The sequence below is a fragment of the Melitaea cinxia genome, chromosome 14 (genome assembly GCF_905220565.1).
Source record: "Melitaea cinxia chromosome 14, ilMelCinx1.1, whole genome shotgun sequence".
Lineage (NCBI taxonomy): Eukaryota > Metazoa > Arthropoda > Insecta > Lepidoptera > Nymphalidae > Melitaea > Melitaea cinxia.
In genome coordinates, this window is record NC_059407.1 from 9,196,870 (window position 1) to 9,216,032 (window position 19,163).

At 34.2% G+C, this 19,163-nt stretch overlaps 1 protein-coding gene across 1 annotated transcript; it reads left to right on the forward strand.

Moving 5' to 3' along the window:
- The first annotated feature begins 310 nt into the window (after nucleotides 1-310).
- LOC123659752 (cAMP-dependent protein kinase type I regulatory subunit) lies at nucleotides 311-18,337 on the forward strand. The gene is made up of 7 exons (XM_045594933.1): nucleotides 311-678; nucleotides 2,506-2,667; nucleotides 2,961-3,161; nucleotides 3,995-4,214; nucleotides 4,536-4,658; nucleotides 11,665-11,833; nucleotides 17,975-18,337. Exons 1-7 carry the CDS (start codon nucleotides 517-519, stop codon nucleotides 18,057-18,059), a joined length of 1,122 nt encoding a protein of 373 aa, XP_045450889.1. The 5' UTR covers nucleotides 311-516; the 3' UTR covers nucleotides 18,060-18,337.
- The last annotated feature ends 826 nt before the right edge of the window (nucleotides 18,338-19,163 follow it).

A 19,163-nucleotide genomic window follows, 5' to 3' on the forward strand; every position in this document is an offset into this window, starting at 1 on the left:
TAGCGAAATCGGTCCAACCGTTCTCGAGTTTTGCGCTTAGCAACACATTCAGCGACTCATTTTTATATTATAGATTTGAATGCTGCGTCAAAAAATGCGGCTGACAGTACACGGGATTGCGTTCCGTTTTAAATAGTAACCAGTATAACTGACTTAACGGAACAGCTTCACAGTATACTAAATTGACGTCTCACTGTACAGTGACTCTTTGTACAGTGGTCTGTATGGGTCTGTATCAAGGTCTGTTTATATCATAGCTATATTATACTATGGTATAATATCATAGTACTCTGTGACAGTGGTCGCAGTGCATATTGGAACATACCAATCCATAATCCATATATACAATATTTACGGTTCAATCAAACAATTCTTACATAGGTTTCTTTGTCTTAGCAACATAGGCAATGTATTGAAATCCGTCAAAATATTGTTGAAATTTATGACCTAATCTGTACGATCCTTAAACATCTCAATGACAACACCAAATGCAGTAGAATATCATTGGTAGAAAAAATGGACTCAATGGAAGAGGAACAATGTTTACAACAATGTGAAAATTATATTCAGAACCATAACATTCAATTATTATTAAAAGAATGCATTGTTCAACTTTGCTTACATAAGCCTGAAAATCCAGTAGTCTTTTTAAGGCAATATTTTCAAAAGTTAGAAAGAGTAAGTGCTTTTCTTTTTCAAATAATCACAAAAACAAACTACCTTGCCACCAAGCAGTCAGAAAAAGAACGTTTGTATCTATTTTTTTTAATTTTGAATTAAAAATATTATTTGGTACCAGAAATTTTGTTCATATGATACTTCAGTTGACAGCTAACTTAAAATAGAAACGCACAAGATTGGAGAGAAGCGATCTATTTAAACTATAAATATTAACTGAATCCTATATTTAATAACTGCGTAACTTTTACTATTTTCGAAGGAAAGTTTCGCGAGTACAGCCGCAGTCGTTCTTTTTTATGTTTATGTACTTGTCATCTATAAGAGTATTATATGCTCAGATAATTGAATGTGCTTAGGTGATTATAAATAAAATGGTAAGATCAGCTATTATTTCAGACTAACCTAAAAAAATGTAAAGATCAATATTCTATTAGAGTAGCTGCTGTTTGACTTCTTATTGTTTTTTTTTTTTTCAGTTGAACAAAATAGTATCTTTAGTTCATCAATTTTAGTTAAACCTTTAGCTTAACACTAATATTGTTATATTAATACTATATATAATATTTCATTATATAAATTAGTTGAAGGTCACCTGATACAAATAGAACACAAATATTTCAGGTTTACCACAGTTTATAATACTTGCTATGATTATTAAATTATTCATGAATTATTACATGTAAGAGAACAGTTGTTAAATGGATTTTTCTCACACATAATCATTTCATCATCATCATTTCAGTCTATTGCAGTCTACTGCTGGACATAGGCCTGCACAAGTTCACAGCTAAAATAGCCTGAACTCATGTGTGTTGCCCATAGTCACCACCCTGGGCAGGCAGGTTGGTAACCGCAGGGCTGGCTTTGTCGCACCGAAGACGCTGCTGCCCATCTTCGGCCTGTTTATTTCAAGCCAGCAATTGGGTGGTTATCCTACTATCAGTCGGCTTTTTAAGATCCAGGGTGGTAGTGGAACTGTGTTATCTCTTAGTTGCCTCTTACATCACCTTGCTATATTCTTTAATGCCGTAGCTACACAGCATTTGCTGGGCGGACATATTTTGATGGTTTTTTTATAATCGCTAGGTTGTGTGTCATGCCGGCCCATTTAAATTTAATTGAGATCTAAGAAGTATTTTTCGAGTTATATCTAATAATGCGTACATTTGCTTTACTATTTCTATGTTGACCTACATTGTGTTATACAGCATAACTTTTTACTAGTTATTTTGATGAGTCTTGTTTTGATCAAAAGCTGATGCTTGTCTTGCAATTATCCTTTTAGTTATCCGAAATTTATTTGAGATCTGATGATTATTTTTTGAATAATCATTGACAACGCGAATTTATTTGACCATTTTTTTTTCCTACTTACGTTCTCTTATTTTCAATGTAATTGGTTGGTTTTTTTTTTTTTTCATTTGCGAGCAAACAATTCTGTATACTCATACATTTCCATTTCAACACTGAAAAATTAAAAAATAAAATTATATAAATCATAATTAAGATGCTTTTCTTAATGCATTATATAGTTATAATATAGCTTTTCTTAGGTAAATGACATGCATTATTAGTATTTATGGCTTCGTATGGTTGTAAAAACGATCAGTTTTCCTATACTAAATTATACATGTATTATACATATAAACCTTTCTCTGGAATTACTCGTATTTACTAAAGAAAACCGCATCAAAATCCGTTGTGTAGTTTTAAAGATCTAAGCATACAGATATCGGGAAGCGACTGTTTAATACTATGTAATGATATACAGTATATTTTAACTATATATATTACATACTATTATAACATTATATATTTTAATAGGAACAAGTAAAAGCTGCTGCTGCGGCAGCAGCAACATCAGAGGGTGAGGCAGATGGTGAGTTGTCACCACTACCAGTGCCGGGTGGACAGTTACCGCGCCGCCGTGGTGGCATCAGTGCTGAGCCCGTTACAGAAGAAGACGCAACAAGCTATGTTAAAAAGGTTATCATGGTCATATGTATGGTAATGTAATAATAAATTATTTTAGTGTTTTTGACAAGTCCGTTTTTTCCTGTTAAAATATAGCCTTTGCACCCAGTGATAATGTGGCATTCCAGTAGCGAAAAAATAAAACATTACCTCTTTATAATGGAGCTATTAAATTAACGTATTTTGTCACTTAACCTTACCATTAGCTTTTTTACAGAATACTAACTTATAATTTTTTTTAAATATAACATTTTTAAAATAAAACATTTTTAAAAAAATCACAAATATTACTGGTTTTTTCCCAGGTAGTGCCAAAGGATTACAAAACTATGGGTGCGTTGTCACGAGCAATTGCATCCAATGTTTTATTTACACACTTGGATGAATCAGAGCGTGCGGATATGTTTGATGCTATGTTTCCAGTGCAATGTTTGCAAGGTGAAACTGTGATTCGGCAAGGTGACGAAGGAGACAACTTCTATATAATTGACTCAGGTGAAGTTGAAGTGAGTACTTTATGACCTTTTTTTTTGTTATAATAGACCAGTATAACAATTTGTTTTATGCTTTAGAGGAGCTTAAATGTCGTAGATAATCCATAGAAACCTAAATTTGAATGTAAAAGATTTAAAAAATGAAAGCCCATGGGATGACAAGAATACCGAATCGGCCCTGGAAAGATATTGAGCTCATAATTTCAAGAAATGTTGGTATTTATAAGAAACTTTGATGGTGCAAGTTTCAGATTTTTAACTATTACCGTTTCCGAATAAATCGAAAATACTGAAAATCAGTAAAAATTGTTATTCTCAGCACCTTGTGAATTGATTGATCTAAATACCGGATATGTTTTGGGGCATGATGGTAGACTCTAAGGAAGAAAAATATGAGGAATATTGGTTTGTAAGAACCAATATTCCTCATAGAAAAAAGAGAAGGAGAAGTAGTAGGATATTACAGGCTGAAGTGAAGAACCATAAAAAAAAAACGAGGTTATTTTCTTAATTTTAATTTTTAGCCTAAAATAATTATAAAAAACATTAACGCTAACATTATGAAACAATTTTTTTTTTTAATTTCATTAGAATCTACAAAGACTAATAAATTTCTCTTACATATTATTGTATGATTAGAAAGAAACTTGTAGTGCTACCAGTTTTTATCAACTGATCAGTGCTCAAATATAGTCTCAATAGTGTTTAAATTTCATACGTTAAAATTTCATCAGCTGTGAACCAAACCGGCTTATCTCAGTAGAAATTATGAGATTTTTACATTGTACATTCACTAATCCTTATGATGGAAACCTTTCATAAATACTCCGAGTGAGTGGGTGTAGGTGCTGGTGAACGGCGAGGTGGTGACGACGATAGGCGAGGGCGGCAGTTTCGGCGAGCTGGCGCTGATCTACGGCACGCCGCGCGCCGCCACCGTGCGCGCGCGCTCGCCGCTCAAGCTGTGGGGGCTCGACCGCGACTCCTACCGCCGCATCCTCATGGGCTCCACCATCCGCAAGAGGCGCATGTACGACGAGTTCCTCTCGCGCGTCTCCATACTGGGTGAGCTCTGTTACCTCATTACTATCGGGGCTCTGCATCCAAACAATGCCAATGAGACCTTTCTACAATATTGTGTTAGACAATATCATACCGCCATATTTAATAACGTCGTAGACAATTTTGACCAGATAATATGTTATATGTGTCACGCTCAACTAATTTTTTTTATAACATTGTAGTGACTGTCCTTATGTATTGCTTTCATTAAAATGCAAATATGTATTTAGATGTTAGGAAAAGTTCAAATTTTTAAATCCTGGAATGTCATGCTATGTACAATTGGAAACAAAGCATTTACAAACACACTTATATATATTTCAGAGAGTTTAGAGAAGTGGGAGCGTCTCACAGTGGCCGATGCACTGGAGCCAGTGTCCTTCAACGAAGGTGAAACTATCGTGCGGCAAGGAGAGCCCGGGAATGATTTCTACATCATTGTTGAAGGTAAAAAATGTGTAAATATAACGCTTTATAATAAAAAAATAATTATCAAAATATTATCATCAATAATTATCAAATACTAGCTTTTACCCGTTGCTTCGCTCGCATTAAATTTTTTTAAATAAAAAGTATCCTATGTTATTTCAGAATATGTGTACAAAGTTTAATGACGATCGGTTAAATAGTTTTCGGGTGAAAGCGTAACAAACAAACTTACATTCACATTTATAATATTAGTAGTGATTATCAGAGGATGTTTGACTTCCTAACTGCATTCCTTTAAATAGAGGGTTCTGTAGGTGTTATAAATTACTTTTTTAAATTAGATTTTCATTAAAATAGACCAGACACTGATATGTAGGTTTCGCATGACGTCTTTCGTGAGCACGTAAGCTCGGCTATAATTTACAATAAAAAACATTCTACCAGAAAAATGTTTCGTTTCCATATGCGAAAACTTACAAAACACACCTACGGAACTCCCTATTTGCAGGAACACAATTAGAAGTCTAATACTTATATGAGAATAAATTATTTTATAGTGCCCACTTTGAGCAATCTTTTAATGAATATTAGTTGATGCTCACAAGTTGTAGTCGAGAGTCCTTATAGATTAAATGACAAGTCGCCCCCCCAAGCCTTTACACAGCGCCCACAAGGGGGCATTATCGCCCACTTTGGGAAACACTGCTCTATATAAACAATGTACGCATTTTTGAACAGAGGCATAACATGTAAAATTTTTCAAAGGAATGATATTGATAAGACCCTATTTTAGTCTACAAATCACGAAATTTTTTAATATTATTGGTGAAAAATCCCCGAATCTATAATTTTTTAACTTTAACTTTTTTTAACTTTTTTAAAATAACATCATGTAAGGTCTGTTTTTTTGGAATTGTCCTAATTGGTAAACAAATATGGCGTATTTATGACCACAGACAAATAGAGTATAGTGTAGCTTAGTGAAGTGACACAAAGAGCAAATGAATGAACAATATCAATAAGCCATAGACAAAGTAAAATTAATTTTACATCGAAATATTTAATGATACCATGTTGCTGAAATTATTTCAAAAACTAATAATATATTAAATAATTTTGTTAATAATTAGTAAAGGTACAGAATTACGAAAAAAAATATTAATCGAGCATCGAGCATAAAAGGCAACAAAGGGGACTGTCCATTTTGGCCCAAGGTGAACAGAATTCATACAAAAAAACAAATATACCAATAATTTTCATAAATTAAATCATGTTTATTCGTGAATTGCAGTTTTATCAATATAAACTGATGAAAAGTTTATTTAATAAGTATTTTAATTCATTAATTATATACTTCTAGTTTATTTTCGGTTGGTGATTTGATTACAACACGTTGCCAGTCTTAAACAAACAATTATTATTAACGAACAATTGATTTTAAAATATTTTTAAATCAATTATTTGTTAAAATCGATTAAAAGTATTGTTAAATCGAATTAATAAGAAAAAAGTCTAAAAAAGTCTATAAAAGTGTATTTAGTAAAAAAACATTTAACTTTGGTGAAAAATAAACTATTTTAGAAACATTGTTATTGACTAAATAAAAAGCAAGCAATTAATTATATTACATTCGATTATCGATTTAATCGATTTATTTGTTTATTGATAATATTATTTATTATGGCAACCCTAAACTACAGACTTTTGTTTCATACATTCATTTGACTTCGATGTTGCTTTCATGGTGATATAGCAACCTACTGTAAGGTTTTCCGTCAACCGAGAATTCATCACTACTGCGACGTAAAATACACAGTAGGCATATTCATAAGTAGGAAAATATATTTTGTATTTATTTTATATGTAAACAATAAAGGTCAGGCAGAGAAGCCATAAAAAAATATTATTGTAACTGCATGGTTGGTCGACGGACAGTAGGTTGTTGTGACCATGTCATGAAATTATTTGGTTTTTGGGCTGAAAAAGGTTTCAAGATTTTATAAATCTACCTGCCTAGTTTTTAGATAACATTCTGTTAACGTACGAATCCGATTAGTAAAACAAAAATAACAAAACAATGATTTTTTATTTCAGAAACCTTCTTGTAATTATCCACAAAAAAACAAAAAATGAAACACCTGGATACAAAACTATATCATTTTTCTAATTCATACTTGTTAGTACTACTAACTTAATATATAATTATTATTCTCAGTGACTGTCCACTCGGGGTCGAAACCCCCATACAAAGTGGACAGTCCCCTATATATTTCGTTTATGTGATATGGTCGGTAAAAAAAGCCAAAAATAAAATTTACAACAAAATAAAGGGGCCGCCTGTGTCTAAAAAAAGTCGACCCTATTAATATTATTGTCACATTATTTGTATTTACTATGAATAAAAAACCTTGCGCCGGCGGCACACTCTCTCTAACATCTAAAAAAAGGACTAATAACATTGTACTCCACGAAGCTCTCATTGGGTAATCTTAAGTCTCATCCTAAAGTCTCAAATTTTTTTCCTGTGAACTACAGTAAACGTTCATGCCGTTGCTATGTGGTATACTTTAATATTATATGGGATAGCATTAAAAATGTTCAGGATGAAATTGATATTCAGAAATATTCATAATATAAAATAAAACCTTTACAATGAACACTTTACCATAAATGATTGACATTTGCAATATTTTGTAAGCATTTTTTTTGTGCGCTTAACATAAAAAAAAGAAGAAAAAAAAAACAATTAATAACAAAATACAAATAAATAACAAATCGCTTTACTGTAATATTATTTAACAAGTTATAATTCGTGAAATTTTAAAATATAGTTAAAGAATATGGCCTATTTTATCGCTCATGCTGTTCATTCATTTATACTCATTCACTTCTAAAAATATTATGACCACATCCCTATTTGCCTTATAAAAAAAAGATATTGAAATGTCATATTCGAAAATATTAGTTATCTGTACTCTCGGAATTCGTATTTTGTAGTTTTTATGTGTTTAAAATGATAAATTGATATTTGTTTTTAGTGAAATAAATAGTAAATGGAGTTTTACAAATGTCCGTAAGCTAATATGTTGTGAAAGTGAGTGATAAATGCGGAAAAAACGTGAATTACGATTGACAGCGGTTTGTTTACCAATTAGGACTCTTCCAAAAAAACAAGATATAAGTCTTCTATGTCGTCTCCTCACTGCGGAGGAAAGTGACCACATATGATCTTCCACTGAACACGGTCGTGTAAATAAATATAGTTAAAAAATTATAAATTGATTTTTTATTTACTCTTCTTTGCTTGAAATTTTTTGATTTTGAGACTTTAGTTTTGAGTCTGATTATAATTATTGTAGCTCGTTGGATAGCTTCGGAAGTGTAAATATTTTTAAAATAATACGCAGATACACGTTCATAGATTTTTTTTTCAGGACGTCATAAGTTTATAAAACAAAGACATTAATTATTTTCCTCTTTTTAACTTTGGTGAGTCAAGGGTTAAAAATTCAATAAGTTATCGTTATGTTTGTTGTTATTTTTTATTATTTAGAATATTGTTTATCATTCTATGACAAGTTTACGAATATTCGTCTATTCATTTCTTTTTAATGCCATTTAAAGTGATAGATTCGGGGATTTTTCACTAATAATAATAAAATTTAATAACATCTAAAATAGGTGAACATGGATACCCCCCCCAACCCCCTGACAACCCAAGTACCCCTTCAAGGGATCGTGGCATATTACAAGTAAACCTGTATAATAAAAAATATTAACACAGATTAATTTTACAAAATCCAGCAGTTTCCACCAATTATTATCTCATAAAAGCACTCCAAAGTAATGATAAGGTATAATACATTAATCAACATCAAAAACTCAAAAAAAAGCACAAATCATCGGTATAAAATTCATTCCACATTAAATTATTGTTCAGCCGTACGGTGAACGTGCAACAGTAGTTCTCCAGCCGTACGGTAAACGTGCAACAGTAGTTCTCCAGCCGTACGGTGAACGTGCAACAGTAGTTCTCCAGTCGTACGGTGAACGTGCAACAGTAGTTCTCCAGCCGTACGGTGAATGTGCAACAGTAGTTCTCCAGCCGTACGGTGAACGTGCAACAGTAGTTCTCCAGCCGTACGGTGAACGTGCAACAGTAGTTCTCCAGCCGTACGGTGAACGTGCAACAGTAGTTCTCCAGTCGTACGGTGAACGTGCAACAGTAGTTCTCCAGCCGTACGGTGAATGTGCAACAGTAGTTCTCCAGCCGTACGGTGAACGTGCAACAGTAGTTCTCCAGCCGTACGGTAAACGTGCAACAGTAGTTCTCCAGCCGTACGGTAAACGTGCAACAGTAGTTCTCCAGCCGTACGGTGAATGTGCAACAGTAGTTCTCCAGCCGTACGTTGAATGTGCAACAGTAGTTCTCCAGCCGTACGGTGAACGTGCAACAGTAGTTCTCCAGCCGTACGGTAAACGTGCAACAGTAGTTCTCCAGCCGTACGGTGAATGTGCAACAGTAGTTCTCCAGCCGTACGTTGAATGTGCAACAGTAGTTCTCCAGCCGTACGGTAAATGCGCAACCCGTACGGTGAATACGCAACTCGTACGGTGAACACGCAACTCGTACGGTGAACCTCCAGTTTCCTGGAACGCGTCGAAATGATACTTGAAGCGCGAAAGATCCGACCCCCAGGCACTAGGTAAGACCAGGAGTGGGCATCGGCAACTTTCGCGAAATAATTAAAAAATTATGGAGTGGTGATATTTAGGTCCGCTTTTAAGTATAAGGCAAAGAAAATCAATTAATTTATTGTTAAAAGAAAATCAAATTATTAAAATTGAAAAATTAAATAAAATAGAATTACCCAACCCAGAATCAAACTCTGACTATTTATATACCGGACGATCACCATTCCACTACGTCATGAGGTACAAAAGAAAAGATTACATTTTAACTTATGCAAAGGCAGGAATTTAACAATATATCGAGCGAAGCAATGACCGTTGATATTTATTTTGCGGGTACATCGAGAAATCCTTCTATCATAACATTACGCTAATTTAGTAATTAAATCTCAAAGCTATTGTGTTACATTATAATATGAACTAACACATAACATTCCAACTATTATACAATTGGCTTTAAACCTAAACGAATTTAAGATATGTGACAATTCAAATATTTAAATTACATTATTAAAGTTTTATTATTCATAAACACAATTTTTCAGCGGTAATTTTCTAATAACTACTAACGATAAAAATAAAAGCTTAGTAGGTATGGAATTTGAACAAAATAAATATTTTAAAATAATAGGTTCTTATTTAAGATACAAACAAGCCACCGATGTTAACAACACACGCGTGAAATACACAATGGGAATTATAGCGGCCATAGCAGGACTGATTAGAATTTAGACTAAATTAATATGATAATAGAATGTTAATAAAGACAAACACCACGGTGAAACATATATATAAAACTACTCGGATTGATTAAATAGATAAGGTTATACCTACTTTAATAATTATAAGGTACTCACTGTCACATTTCGTTACGTTGTTAAACCACCATTAAGAAATATAAATAGCCATAGCACTTTTTTGCACTATTAAAAGGTTGAAGAAATCAGTTTTTGAATAATAATCGAATTAATCCAGACACGAAAAACAAGTTAACGGCAACTAACTTATTAGAATCAATTAAGTATATTAAATTTACCATGAGGGTTGACAAATAATGCTATCTGATTTAATTTTCTTCGTTATTTTAGTGTAGCACTAATTTAAATTATTAATAAGTACTAATCACATATAGTTGTCGTGTCACTCTCTGGCGTCGAAAAATACCTTTTCTCTTCCCCGAATTCGTATTTATATAGTTATATGGAACGGCCTACTTCCGCCCTGAGGCGATGCGTACTCGCAAATTTCTAGATTTTTCGAAGGGACATGACAATTCATGGAAGGGACGGTTCGATCGCACAAAATACGTCTTCGGCAGGGACGCGCACCGCGGTTCGCCATTTGACGACTCCTGGCTCACGTTCCAGAAAGTTCTTGTGGTACTGAGATACCAATAATCAAACGAGCGAAATGGAGACAGATGTTCTAGAAAGAATTTGATTTCCGGTACCAAACGATTACGGTACGGTAATTAGGATGCTATCACTAGTTAAAGCGCGCGGTTGCCGAACGATCGTAACAACTAATTATTTTGTTTGTTTGTATGTAATTATTTTATATTTTTCCCAAAACTTTGTCACAACGTAACAGTGAACCAGACCGTGGACAGTTCAAAAGTAGATTGCTAAGTAAAAATGAAGAGTGTATGTGACTATTAGCAATTTTAAATAAAAATATTTGGTCTCGAACAAAACGGCGTCTAGAGAGACTCAATGGCTTGTTTGGTAAGTCAGTAAATTTATACGACAAATACTTCAGAAACTTATTCTGAATATTCTCAATCCGATTCTTATAAACGCCATACTGTGGATTCCAGACCGTAGAGGCATACTCAAGTACAGAGCGAACGTAGGAATTGTAAAGAAGATTAAGCGTGGAAGGTCTCCTAAACTCAGATCCTATCCTCATAATGAATCCAAGCAAACTATACGCCTTTGTTAAAATGCTGTTAACATGGCTCCCAAAAGTAAGTTTACGGTCTAGAGTAACGTCCAAGTCTCTCACCTCAGATTTCCGGGTTAATAAAGTATTGTTAAGAGTATATTTATAAATTAAAGGTTGGAGTTTACGTGAGAAAGAAACTATCGGTCTAGCGGGCTCGATGCCGGTCTTAGCCTGGAATCACTTGTCCCTTATCGGCTCTAGTTCGAGGAGTTTTCGGCTTAACCGGTTTTCCTAGATGGTCGGCCCTTAGAAACAAAAAAAAAAAGAAAACGAAATATTTAAGTTCGAAATTTAGAGGTTGCCGTAAAGCTTATTACGGTCACTTTGTGACCGGAACGAATTGTTATTCAATATAGGAACTGATCTTAAGTCAAAACGGGCCTTACAGGCACGGCGGTGGTGCTGCAGCAGCGCGGCGCCGGCGGGGACGCGGTGGAGGTGGGGCGCCTGGGCCCGTCCGACTACTTCGGCGAGATCGCGCTGCTGCTGGACCGGCCGCGCGCCGCCACCGTGCGCGCCGCCGGCCCGCTCAAGTGCGTCAAGCTCGACCGCGCCAGGTACGCACTACTAACTAGAACTTACTATATCATCATTCCAGCCTATTGCAGTCCACTGCTGGACATAGGCCTCCACGAGTTCGTGCCAAAAATGCGTGAACTCATGTGTGTTGCCCATAGTCACCACGCTGGGCAGGCGGGTTGGTGACCGCAGGGCTGGCTTGGTCGCACCGAAGACGCTGCTGCCCGTCTTCAGCCTGTGTGTTTCAAAGCCAGCAGTTAGATGGTTATCCCGCCATCAGTCGGCTTCTTAAGTTCCAAGGTGGTAGTGGAACCTTGTTATCCCTTAGTCGCCTCTTACGACACCCACGGGAAGAGAGGGGGTGGCTAAATTCTTTGGTGCCGTAGCCACATAGCACTTACTATATACCATGTACTTAACGCGCTGGAGTCCAACTCACACTCTTCTATCTGCTATAGTTATGGAAATAATGTTTTGTACAAAATGATATACGAGGGGAGGTCAAAAAGTTCGCGGAATGGCAGGGTTGGCGAGGGTTAGTTTACTCATCCAGGTAGGCGCTAATTGAGTGACTCATTTTTAGTATATACACTAAGTTTCAGCCTAATCAGGTATTTTCATTATCTTTTGAGTTATAAACGAACAAACAAGTCAATCCGGAAGAAACTAGCCACTATGGAGAAAATTGAATATTGTGCCGTCATTAAGTTTCTCACCAAACAAGGAAAGACACCTCAAACCGTTTTTCAAGAGATGTCAGCTGTTTATGAGGATTCCGCTCCTGGGAAAACCATGATTTATAAATGGCACATCCTTTTCAAACAAGGGAGGGACTCCATCGAAGACGACCCCCGACCAGTAGGCTTACTCTTGACTTCAATCCCAATTTCACAAAAACACAAATCCAATACAGTTCCAGTTCCAATCTGTAATATTTTGGCACTCTTGACCAAATCGAGCTTTCAATTGAATTGAAATTGGAATCGAATTGACGATCGCTTTCCGGTGTAGCCATTATAATTAAAAATAATAAGAAAATAAAATTTAACTCATGCAAGTTTATGTTTTTTAAATTATTAAGTGTCTCCAATAATTAATAATTATCTATTATATTGTAATTCCTTAAATTAAACCTAAAACTGATTTTTTTTAAGCATAAAAACGCAAGATATATTCTGGATAATGTGTGTTGTTGTTAAAAAAAAGCTCACGACTAGCGCAATTTTGAGACTTCTTAAATTTCAAATTATCTCAATTACGTATTTTCTTTATTTATATTTATAATTAACTTATCTTCTTTCTTTATTTACTTCTATAATAATTTCTGCTATTTTATCAGTGTTAAGCTTAAATTAGTGAATAAAAAAGTATATTGAAATAGTTAAAATAAAAGATATAAGAGACTTAAATACTGTGATTTTTATTTAAATATTAGAAACATAAATACTGTGATTTATATTTAAAAATTGCTACCTTAGGTTATAAGAGGATAAAGGCTAATAGTTAAGTATTTAGTTCTATTTTAATAAATATTGTGATTGTCATATTGATGATAATATAAAAATATCCATAGTTAATATGTTAACAATAAGAGCCAGTCGCGCCATTATCTTAATAAAAAACACTTTAAGATACACAATCGAACACTAAAAAGTTAACTTTATTGAAATAAGTAATTGATTGATTGATTGGTTTAATGGCTTTCAGTTGTGCCAGAGAAGCACGGTTGAACCTTGAAATAAGTAAATTCGATCCCAAACACGATTTCCAAGTCGATAGTCAACGTCAAAATATTGTCAAGAGTGCAAAAAATGTATAAGGTCGAGAAATCCCAATTTCTATTCTTTATATAAAATTCCACTGTAATTGAGTCAAATTGTGCGCTAGTGTAGTATTCAAGAGTACCGATCAACAAGTTCTCGAACCTAATTCTAAATTTCAAATAGGATTGAGTTTAAAGAGTAAGCGTGCTGGACGGCCGATTGAGGCTACCACGCTAGAAATGATCGAAAAATTTGAAAAACTTGTATAGGAAGATGCCCGGCTAAAGAAAAAACAGCTTGCAGCATTAGTTAGAGTATCAGAAACAACCTTTTTGAACATCCTACATCAACACCTTGGTATGACTAAAGTCTGTGCAAGATGGGTTCTGAGAATGCTTTATGCGCATAAAAAACGCAAGCACGTCGAAAGTTGTTGCGAGTTTTTGGACCGCTGTGGAGAGCAAAGGGAGGAAGTTATGGCCCGGATTGTAACTGGCGATGAAACTTGGGTTTACCATTATGAACCTGAGTCAAAGCAAGAGTCGATGCAGTGGCATAAAGAAGGCACACCTCCTCCTTAGAAGTTTAAGGTGTCTCAATCGGCCGGAAAGATCATGGCGACGATCTTTTGGGATACAGAGTGTATCCTTTTGATTGATTATAAGGAACGTGGTGTTTCCATAACAGGAGAATACTACGCTTCTTTACTAGATCAATTAAAAGAAGCTATTAAAGAATAATTGTGTTTGCTCGCAAACGAAAAAAAACCGACTTCAATTACATCGACGAGTAATACAACGTAGATCAACGAAAAAATAGTCAAGTAACTACGCGTTATCAAAAAGTAGTTATCAGATCTCGATAAAATTTATATGTGACCACATGATAAACATCAGCTTTTGATTAAATTAAAAAATATCAAAATCGGTACACCCAGTAAAAAGTTATTGCGGATTTTCGAGAGTTTCCCTCGATTTCTCTGGGATCCCATCATCAGATCCTAGTTTTCTTATCATGGTACCAAACTAGAAATATCCCCTTTCCAACAAAAAAAAAGAATTAACAAAATTGGTACATCCAGTAGAAAGTTGTGCGGTATAATACAACGTAGATCGACGAAAAAAGCGTCAAGTAAAAACGCATTATTGGATATAACTCGAAAAGTAGTTGTTAGATCTCAAATAAATTTAAATGGGACCAAATGACACACACCACCTTTCGATTAAAAGAAAATTTGTCGAAATCGCTCCACCCAGTCAAAAGTTCTGAAGTAACATACATAAAAAAAATACAGTCGAATTGAGAACCTCCTCCTTTTTTGGAAGTCGGTTAAAAAAGGCCAGGAAAGCTTACAAAGTGCTCCTTTTGCACGACCATGCGCCCGTGCACACAAGCCAGGTTGCGCCGGCTGCCATTCACCAGTGCGGTTTTGAACAACTGCGCCACCCACCCTACAGCCCAGACCTGGCCCCAAGCGACTTTTATGTGTTTCTAAAAATGAAGAAAGAACTACGCGGAAATTTAACGCCGTTGATGAAGTGAAGTCGGCAATTTCGGCCTATTTCGACACCCTAGACAAATCATTTTTTTTTTTTCGACGGTATTAATAAGTTATTTAACAGATCTAATAAATGTATTAGGGTTAAGGGGAGAATACATTGAAAAGGAAAAATAGGAATATAATTTAATGTTACATTTCATTATCGTTCCCTGTCATTCCGCGAACTTTTTGACCTGCCCTCGTAACTGTTTTAAAAGTTTGTGAATATCGATATTTGTGAAATTGTACCTCTACCCCTTTGGCAATAATCAATATAAGTATTCAAAACTACTTTTAACCGACTTCAAAAAAAGAAGCAGGTTTCTCAATTCGACCGGATATATATACTAGAGATGCCACGAATATTCGGCAATTATTCGGTATTCGGCTATTCGGCCTCTTTTTTTCGCTATTCGGTATTCGGCCGAATATGGTTAACCATTTGGCCGAATACCGAATAGCAATTTTTTTAATTCCTACTAACTGTTTTTCCGCGACTTCGCGTAAATTATAGCTCATGTCCTTTCTAAGGCTCTAGAGTATCTGTGTACCAAATTTCATTTAAATCGGTTCAGCAGTTTGGGCGCGAAATCGTGATAAACAGATTTACTTCCTTATTTATGATAAAATACAGTAAGGATTACCAAATAAATTATGAAAAACTCGAAATATTACTCACAAAGATATTTATTTAACCAAAAAAGAACTAACAAATTAATATTTAAAATCTACCAGTGGTAAGAAAAACACAACAAACAAACTGCCAGTTTATTGTCATCACTATAAATTTCATAATAGGTAGTTCCAAATAGGCGATTTCTTATTAAATTGATTCATTTTACTTTTCTCGAAAAAACGGTGATATTTCTTATGGTAATCAAGCACATTCAATGTTATATTTTAGTATACAGTAAGTACGACGCATCAACGACCAACAAATAAAGCAGGTTGTAACACGACCGCGAAGTACTTACGTATTACTTCAGCGACGCAAGTTTAAACTCGTATGGTGACGAGTTGTGTCTTGTCCCCCGCGAAAAGTACTAAGTGTGGCCGAATATTCGGCTGCCGAATGTTCGGCGCTTCGGCCAAGAGCCTCGCCGAATATTCGGTATTCGGTATTCGGCCAAATTACTATTCGTGGCATCTCTAATATATACACATATATATGTGGGATTAAAATCAAAAAATCCACAGTCGTTAAAATACTGGTTTAATCGAATACACAGAGAAATAAAATTATACACGTCTTGCCGTCTTTACTGTCTTAGCGCCACCCACCCACTCTGTCACACGTTCGTCTGTCAATGTCAATCATTCTTCACATCAAGCATACTCACTCTTACATTACCTTTCATGCATTCGTCTTTAAAGTTACACATCCTACACACATATATATATATATATATATATATATATATATATATATATATATATATATATATATATATATATATTATGTGTGCTCGGTGATAACTTCGTCATTTATGAATCTATTTTGATGATTCTTTTTTTTTTGGAAAGGAGATATCCCAATGGTGGTACCATGATAAGGAAAGCAGGATCTGATTATGGGATCCCAGAAAAATCGAGAGGAACTTTCGAAAATCGTAGTGGCGACTAGTGCTTTTGTTAATTTTTTTCGCCTACTTATGTTGTATTTGTATATTGTCGATTCTTTTACTAGCAAACATTCATGCTTAGTGATTTAAATGCGATTCTGTTAAATTTCACATTGAAAATGTACAATCTAAAAGCAATGTAGGCTAGATACTTGTCAGCATAATATATGTTTTTTATTTCTTTTTTCCTCTATATATATATATTTTTCTTTTGTTATCAAATTATTATCTGTTTATGTCGGTATTGGTGTAGATGTATGTATTCATGGAGGTATATTTGTATTTATATGTATATATAATTATATCTATATATTAATACGTGAAGCAAAAACTTTGTACCCCATTTTTACGATAATTACGTGGATGGAATTGTATGAAATTTCGCACACTTATATGACATATACATAGAAAAGGAGTGCAGAATGCTAATATTTTTTTAAATTATGCATAAAAATATATTTAATCAATAAAAAAAAAAAACATTACACACACTACCGTGTATTTGACACACACAAGCATATTATTCTCTTTTGTTGATTGTCAGTCTGTGTCTTACAGTTAGTCAAATTGATTTTTTTTAAAAGGTTCTTTATAATTTTTAGGTTTTCTTTAATTTAAATTTTTAAAATGGTTGAATTTCGACCTTCTGGGTGACGACTAGAATGAATAAATCTATGTATGTTTAAGTGTGATAGTACATATTTTGCGCCTCTTTCCCTGCTAACAACTCTAGTCCTCTGATCAATTGTTGTCTGGAAGGAATCGCTGCCTTAGCGATAAGGCTGCCTGTTGCAGCTATTGCAACTTTATTATTTTTGTTTACTTGATTAAATTTTAGTTACATTTTGTGTTGGTGTGCAAAAAAGTGAAAATAAATAAATAGATGTGTATTCAGGTTTCTATCTTTAAACAAAAAGTTACAATGCGCAGCTTTTTAAGGTGGCCACAAAAATTATAATGTTAGCTTTAGAAAAAAAAAAAAAACAAAAATCGACTCAAAATTATAATAAAATTGACCAAACATACCGAACTATCTTCAGAAACACTGTCAATAACAAAAACAAACAACTAATTGAAAATAAATTAAACAAAAACCTTTCCTTTCAATTATATATTAAGAGTGTGGGATCACTCTGATCTTAACATTGAAATTCCCACAGGAGGCACAGAAATATATATAACACAGTTTTTTTTACGAAAATATTTCGAATTATTTTTGGTCTATTAATTTTAAACACGTTTTGTTTATTTCAGATTCGAACGAGTTCTGGGTCTATGTGCCGACATCCTTAAACGAAATATTGCACAATATAACAGTTTTGTTTCTCTCTCGGTTTAATATTCTGTTGTTAGTTATAGTATTACTATGTACACATACATAGGTAATTCAAATTATCTACGAGAAATGTATTAAAATGTTATTTGTGCTAATAAGAAATCATCAAGTTTATAAATAATCCATAACTAAAAATATACGAGATTAACATGACTGCTTGTGTTAGTCTAAAAAGTCTTACCCTTCGAATAACAATATGTCTCTCATTGTTAAGTATACGATAATAATTGAATTTTATTAATTAAAATTATTTTATAATAAAATGTACCATTGAACACATATTAATAATTCTTCAATATATCCGTGCATTTGTTTATATATAACCTTATTTTAATAAGTCAGTTTTTAAGTATTCTGAAGAACAGATTATTTTTGTTCACTTCAGCCTATTGCAGACCACTGCTGGACATAGGCCTCCCTAAGTTCACGCTAAAAACGGCGTGAACTCATGTGTTTTGCCCATAGTCACCACGCTGGGCAGGCGGGTTGGTGACCGCAGTACTGGTTTTGACGCACCGAAGACGCTGCTGCCCGTCTTCGGCCTGTGTATTTCAAAGCCAGCAGTTGGATGGTTATCCCGCCATCAGGCTTTTTAAGTTTCAAGGTGATAGTAAAATTGTGTTATCGCTTAGTCGCCTTTTGCGACACCCACAGGAAGAGAGGGGGTTGCTTTATTCGTTACTGCCATAACCACACAGCATTATTTTTTGTTCTTGTTATTTATTTCTTCAAAACGAGGTTTGCCATTGAGGCATATTATTAATTATAAATGTTGTATTTTAATTTATTATTTCTAGTAATTAAAAATTTGTTTCAAAAATTGTATGACTTGTTAGTAAAAGAAGTATAAATAATATTATAAATATTTACTTAAGTAACCTATCAAAATATAATTTTGTTTTGCCATATAATTTTTGTTTTTCTTTCCACGTTGAATGTTCTTAAAACCTTTTACATAACGTAAATAAAGTTCTTAAAAGCCTTCACATAAAGTGTTAGAAATTCTATTATAGCATTGTTGTTCTATTTCTTTCATCACTTTAGCCTATCGCAATCCGCTGCAGGACATGGCCTCCACAAGTTCGCGCCAAAAATGGCGTGAGCTAG